The sequence below is a fragment of the Peromyscus californicus genome, unplaced genomic scaffold, assembly GCF_007827085.1.
Source record: "Peromyscus californicus insignis strain IS unplaced genomic scaffold, ASM782708v3 Scaffold_6__1_contigs__length_162567912, whole genome shotgun sequence".
In the NCBI taxonomy this organism is placed as follows: Eukaryota; Metazoa; Chordata; class Mammalia; order Rodentia; family Cricetidae; genus Peromyscus; species Peromyscus californicus.
In genome coordinates this window covers 105,431,872-105,438,869 of record NW_026294584.1, presented here as the reverse complement: position 1 = coordinate 105,438,869, position 6,998 = coordinate 105,431,872, and the positions used below count along the sequence as shown (strand labels likewise).

The 6,998-nt window shown below is 57.9% G+C and overlaps 1 protein-coding gene across 4 annotated transcripts in view; it reads right to left on the bottom strand.

The window, feature by feature from the left end:
* Positions 1-5,398, bottom strand: part of Klf15 (KLF transcription factor 15) — a 15,382-nt gene extending 9,984 nt beyond the window's left edge. Inside the window, exons 1-2 of one of the 4 annotated variants that reach the window (XM_052720312.1) lie at positions 5,258-5,398; positions 525-1,628 (exon numbers count right to left, since the gene is read on the bottom strand). In XM_052720312.1, the coding sequence (XP_052576272.1) occupies positions 525-1,603 (1,079 nt within the window). In that variant the 5' untranslated portion in view covers positions 1,604-1,628; positions 5,258-5,398. The other 3 variants (XM_052720311.1, XM_052720309.1, XM_052720313.1) reach the window with 3 other exon arrangements.
* Between the last annotated feature and the right edge of the window lie 1,600 nt (positions 5,399-6,998).

The window sequence follows — 6,998 nt, the reverse complement described above, 5'->3', positions numbered from 1 at the left end:
TGCTCATCCCCTGGCTGGAGGAAGTACAATTTTCTAGTTCAAGTCTCGGGCTCACATTCCACTCACGGAGTGCTGTGGCATGGGTGGTCCTTGGCCAGTCAGAGCTTCCATGTGCCTGACCAGAAATGTCATGGGTGTGATGGTGGTACTTACCCCAAGGATGCTGTGAGACCTGAATGGGCCTCTGGCCTCTGGGCCGCCAAACTCAGCTGAGCTTCCTTCTGCTTCCGCCCAGCCCTTCATCTTCCATCCCAGCCTGAGAGACCCCCACATAGCATAAGCCCAAGTGAGACTTACCTGGTCTTTAAAGAAACCGGAGACCAGGTGGCTTCCGGCTTTAGTCACCACTGAGTGGGACAAGGCAAGTCTCCAACAACTGTGCCAGCTCTGACTCTGCCCCTTGCCCATCCCTTGCTCCCTTCCTAATCCACCTTATCTAATGGAGAAAGGGGCCTTGGCAACACACCCAAATGAGCACAGATGTGCCTACTAGCTTGTCGCCCAGCCTGTCCACGGATACTGACCTCCAGCCGCAGCCCGGCCAGGTGCAGGCGAAGGGCTTCTCGCCTGTGTGCCGGCGCAGGTGGGCCTTGAGGTGGCTGCTCTTGGTGTACATCTTGCTGCAGCCGGGGAAAGTGCATTTGTGCATTTTGAGAAGTTCTGCTGCTGGGTTCTTGGGGAACTTCTGGCCCACAAGGAGGCCAGCAGGGCCGGGCCCTAGGGATCCCGAACCAATAGGTTTGGCAGCGATGGGCACAGGTGCGATGCGCACGAACTTGGAGGGCAGGTTCAAGTTGGAGGATGGTACCACTTGAGGCAGAAGTGCAAAGGTCTGCCCCTGGATGTTGACCAGGAGCTGGGCGACCTTGACGCTCTCCGGGGCCTGCCCTGGGGAGGCTGGCCCCGCACCTGCCTCCTGTTTCACAGCAACAGGCTGGATCTGCAGCAGCACCGGCATGGGGCCATCCCGTGCTGGCCCCTCACTCGCACTCTGGGCACCACCCCCGCTGGTGCCACCTGGTGGTGGGGTACAGCGCTCTCTCCCACCAGACTCTGGATGGAGGTGGCTCCGGTGTGACCCAGCTGAGAGCTGGCCACAGGCCTCCAGGTCCCTGCTGCAGCCCTCTGGAGCCTCCTTGACCTCAGCCTCCATGTTCTCTTCCAAGAATTCTTCAATCTCCTCCAGGGTAGGCTGGAAAGGCCTGGGGACATCATCAGGGTCTCCTGACAGGAATTCAGGGAAGCAGAAATGTTCCCCCTTCACAGGCACAGAGGCTCTCCTCCATGATCCCCAGGTTACAGGGCCACTGCTATCTCCAACACCTCCACTGCCAACACCACTGCCCAGCGTGGCCTGGGACAGAAGGAAATCCAAGATGCTGTCCTGGGTCTCAGGGCCTGGACCTGCGCTGTAGCAGGAACAGAAGGCTTGCGATTCAGGGCTGGCACAAGAGCAGGGGCTGGAGACATCGCTGTCATCCTCAGAGATGGGAGAGGGCAACATGTGGTATGGCCGCCGGCTGGCCAGCCTATCACCCAGGTACCCCACTGGGCATTTTGGTGACGAGAAGGTCTCGTCCACTGGAAGCAAGTGGTCCACCATGCTGGCTTGGCCGAGCCTGTGGTGGCTGCAGAGGGAACAAGGGGGGTCTGGTTAGAAGGACTGCATGCTCACCAGAGCCTTGCAACCCCACCCTCAGCTGCCTGCCTAAGGCCTCCTGTGGCCCAATATCCAGACCCTGCTTCCATCCCAAAGGAGAATGGGGCCGGCGAGTGTGTTTTCAGAAATTGCATCACCCTGTTTGCAAAAGAGCCCTCTCCAGGCCCGTTGCACAACCCAGGGCACTTCTGGTTTCAAACATTTTCCAGAATGATCCTGGAAAAGAATAAGACAAGGAATGCTCTTGTCTGTGAACAGCTGAGTCCAAGGAGGAGAAGAGGCCAGGGCAGGGAGGCCCAGCAAGTGGCAGGACCCTAAACTCTGCTCCCTACCTGGAGTCAGAGAGGGGGTGGGAAGGAAAATGGCCATTTGCACTCTGAGCCCATGCTCCTGGGGATTGCCAGATTGAGCAAATAAAAACACAGGCTGCTTGTTAGATGTTCACTTCAGATTTTCAAAAATGAACTTCTGTGAATGCAAGCACAGTGTTCCCAGAATTGGATGGGACACACGTTTATCCGAGCTGCCCGAGCTTTAGCCTGGTAGTTACAGTTGTCAGGGAAAAAAAGTTAAAGGCTATTAAGTGCCTGCCTGCCTTCATTGTGTTTGCCCACGAACTTCCAGTCTAGTTCCCAGACTGCCCGGAGCCCACTTTTCTCTTCCATGACCAAGAGAGGTAACACATATTTGAGCAGAGCACTCCCTCCATGACACCTAACACTTTCCCACCATGATGGACAAGGCCCAACCCTTGTTGGCCATGAGGCCACAGAAGGTCTGAGAGCCCAGCCCGTGGGTAACTTCCTGGGACCTCGCAACCTTTGGGCAGGATGAGGGGGGTGACATTTGCCCTTGGCCAGTGTATGGGAACAGAGCCTCCTGTCCTGCCCCCGACCCCAGCTCTCCTGTCTGGGACACTCACCGACTTGGGGAAGCTCAGCAGATGTCTGTGTCCCCTCTTGGCAGCACACTCTGCCCTGTCCCCAGCACTCAGCACCACACCAGGTACCCAAGAAGGGCTCAGAGAATGTGGACAGAAAGGAGAGAGGAGAAAGCTGTGTCCTCTGAAGCAACATCCCATGCTAGGTCTGGCGTCCAAGGAGAGTCAACAGTATCTGACTGTGATGGGGCCACCTCTCTGGACCTTTGTCCCCGCCCAGTGACCATGGCTGGCTGTGTGATTATCAAGACTAGCGAAGAATGCTCAGAGCTGTAGAGTACAGAGTCTCTGTACCCACATCCTGTCCATCTGTCTAGTAGGTCCACATCCTGGCACCTGGTACTGCCCAGCAGCCAAGAGGCCAGAGTCATTTTGCTCTCCTGTGCCTCAGTTTCCCCAACTGTTCTATGCCTCAGTGCTCTCTAAGTTTCTCTCTTGCTCCAGGGAATAGAGGCAAGATCTGAGCCCCAGAGCAGTCTTACCAGGAGGCCATCTGGGTTTAAACACTCAGCTGAGGATTTAAAACCGGGTGTGTGCTTTTAAAACACACTCTTTACTAAAGCAGGTGCTGGGAAGGAATAAAGTGACAGACAATGTGAAGGGCAAAGGAGCTGGGCACACACACCTTGTCTGCAGCTATCAGCTGCGTGAGCTCAGGCACTACTTCTCTGTGTGCACATCTGGGTGCCGCCAGTGTGACCTGGCGCCTAGGCCACACACACACCCAAAGAGCTCATGTGTACTGAGCACTTCTTAGGGTTTGAATAGTCAAGCAAATGCACATGGTGTCCCAGGACCTGGAACAGGACCACCTAAAATCTCCTGAAATGAAATAGGATCACAGCTCGACACACTACAACACTGAGCGCTCACACTGTTTTCAAGTGTGATGGTGGTCTCCAGGCTTGATTTTTATAAGGATAGAAACCAAGGTCTGCTATAAAAATAAACAGTGGTGCTGGGTAGGCATAGTGGCTGATGCTTGTAATCTCAGCACCCAGGGGACAGCCAGGGGATCATGAGTTCAAGGGCAGCTCCGTGAGATCCCACTGGAACATGGAAGGGAGGCAAGAAAGAGAGAACAGGTACAAATGGATGATGTCAAAATGGAACTACACGGAAGAATCTCCCTCCCCCATTAAAATGTGTCCAGGGCCCAGAGCACCCAAACCCTCCCCGCCCACATGCTGCCCCTCCAACTACTCGGGCCTGGCTCACCTGCACTAACAGAGCCCGGACCTCTTTGGAAGTCCTGACTCTCCTAGCATTCCAGGTGGGAGCTCATTATTTAGATCTCAACTCAGAAGTCACTTTCCCTTGGGCAAATCACCCAGGATTATATTCTTCACAGCAGGCACCACTGTGAGACCTGTCTATGCTTTGCGTCCCCACCAGAATACAAGAAGTTCTGACTTCAGTACAGGTCTAGATCTAGAGTCAAAAACAGCCCTAGTCTTTGCTGAATGCTTCCAGAATCCAGGAGTGGAGTGGCCCCAGCCAGTCAACAGGATCTTAAAACAGAACTGAGCAACCACGGGACACTGAGGCACGGAGGACCCAGGGCTGACAGACAGCCTGAGTGCCAGCGCTCAAGCCGGTCCTGAAAAACAGCAGCACGTGGCGCAGCCAGAGGCGCAGGCTGCGTGCAGGGGGAGGGGGCACCCGGTTCTGGGCACGGTCCCTGGCCGGCCGCTGGACTCCGCCCCCTCTCTTAGCCGGCCAGGCCTGCTGTTTATCCTCCCGGGGACACAGCGGCTGTAGGAACAACATGTAATTGATAACAAGCCGAGAGCCGGCCAAGGGCTAGCCATTGGGTCAGCGTGCAAATCACGGGGGTGGCGAATGGGGGCTGCTCTTCAAAATAAGAGTCCCCTCCCTGAGCAGTCCGAAGGCCCCAAAGTTTCGGCCATTCTCGCACCTGTGGTGTGGTGGGGGCTCCTCACGGTCGGGGGGAAACATCTGAAGGACTCAATCAAACATTTGGGATTTCACCTTCGCATACCGTGGGAGAAAACAGCCCCTGTACCCTGCTGGCGAGAGGGTTTCCAAGAGGGGTGGCCTGCCCTGCTCCGCAGCTGCTACCCTCAGCCATCTCACCGGTAATGTTTGGTCAAAGGGGCCTGGGGGCTCTGCGTGGGGAATCGGAGCATAAGCGCAGGAACGCTGCGGGTGCGCGCAAATGGGTGTGAGTTTGTGTCGTGTGATTGCGTGTGCGGGGCGCAGTGCAGCCGTGCGGGTGTCCGCCAGGTGCCCGCGCGTGGGTGCCCACCCGTGGGTGTGAAGTACGTGGGGAAGGAGGTGGGCCAGATTCCTATGCACGGTTTCGGAGAGCACCTTACCTTCCGCCCAGTGCCCCCTCCGCGTCCCCTCTTAGGCCACTGCTGCTATGACCGACAGTAACCTCTCCACCCCTTGGTCGCCAGGCCCCGCCAGGCGCCGCCATATGGGAGCGCGGGTCCAGAAGTGCCATGGACGCGCGTGGGCTCCACGGGCAGGAGTTGCGCACATGGGCTTCGCCCTCCGCGGGCCCCGCGCTCTCACACGGGGGTTCCCGCATTCCTCGGGCCCCTGCGCGCCACTCGAACAGCGCGCGCCAGGGGACGGCCCCGATCTCCCGGGCGGACCCAAAGGGCCACGGTACCCCGAGCGTCTCCCACCTGGACTCGGCGTCGCCTGGCGCGGCCTCGCGCGTGCGGCCTGGCTCCGTATGCGGCCGCGCGTCCAGCGCTCCTGGCCGCAGCCCGCGCTCCCTGCGGCCGAGCTGGGCGCTCGCCGCTCGCCGCTCGCCGCGCTCTCCGACCGCTCACGTGACGCCGCGGGCGCCGCGAAGGCTCGCAGGAGGCTCGGCCTCGGGCGCGCGCCCCATTGGCTAGCGCCGCGCGTCACGCGCCCCGCCCCGCCCCGGCCGCGCCCTCCCGCTACCCACGCGCTCCCGGGCCTCTGCGTGGACTCGCACTCCGTCCTCCGGTGCGCACGTGAGACGGGCCTAAGGACCCACGGAAAGCCCGCACAATCCTGAAATGCAGTCCACGTGGGAGCTCCGTCGTCCCCGCAGCCCCCTCCGCATCCCGATCAAGGCCGGATCTAGCAGGGACCGTGTCTAAAGGGACCATTTGTAAAAATATATCTGGTCTTTTCTCCAGCGGTCATGGTTACCCACAGGAATGCGCGCTCGCTGCGCTGCCCTCGGCTTCTGCGACTGACTGTCCGCGGAGGCTTGTGATAGTGCAAGCGCCTCCCCAAAGACTGCAGGGTGCTCCCGACCTGCAGAAGGAGTCCCAGACTTCAATCGCAAGCCATCCTGGGCTGCTTTTGCACCGGCTTAATGAGGAAAGTGAAGCCCTAGAAAACACGTGAGCGAGGGTGCTGGGTACCCTGCTGTGCCCTTTAACCCACACTATGCCTGGCTCCCCAGCCAGCATGAAGAAACCCGCTGAAAGAGAGCATAAGCCTTCCTAACCAGGCAAAGCTAGGTGTGTCTGCCCAGGGGGGCTTCCTTACAGACACCTAGGACATTTGGACAGGCCTTCTTCGTGGCACTTCTTACCTGGCACTGGTAGGTGGCTAGCCGTTCCCCCTGCTTCTCCCAGCCACCCGTCTGTGCTGGAGCCAGAATTTGTAGCTAGCGGTTCTGGGCCCCCTTAATGAAGGATCTGGGGCCCTCCAGATCAGTGCCCAGGACCCACCAGTTCAAATGAGTCTTAGCCAGAGCACTTGAGGGAGCCTGTGCTTGTCAGAAGACACTCATTAACTTTCTGATCTTAGACTAGGTACTCTCTGTGGCTGGGGCATTCCGCAGCCAGGGCTAGCAAGCAAAGCAGGTGGAGTTGGCTAGTCTGTAAAGTTGATTGATCCCATCTTGTCAGCACAGGGCAGGGTCAGGCTGGGCCAGCACACTTCTCCACAGCACTGCCTAGGCTGGGCTCTGCATTCCTCACACTCTCTGTCCAATGCCTCACACCCCCTAGGGAGAAGTGCAGCCAAAGGTCAAAAGCTCGACAGCAAAGGTGTAGCTGAGCAGCCTTGGCCCCAGAGAAGATGCCCCAGCTGTCCAGAAACCCATGACCAGCCTAGGGCATCCTGCCCAACCCCAAGTCAGATTAGGCCCCCTTGCTTCAGAACCTTCCTGAGGCTCCCAATGCACTCCCAGGAAGTATGTATAATCAAAACTGTCTCAGTCTTCTTCAGTCTCTTTTGGGTCCCTTTCATTCCATCCCTGACCCCTTCTTGCTCATGTTACTCCAATCACATGGCCTCCAACTTACCAGGCACAATTTCAGGACCTTTGCATATGCTGTTCCCTCTTTCTGGGTGTGCTCTTACACCAACACTCAACGTGGCTCGCTCCTTCAGGTTTTACTGAAGTGATACCTTCAAGAAGAGCCTGCATTTGCCCTG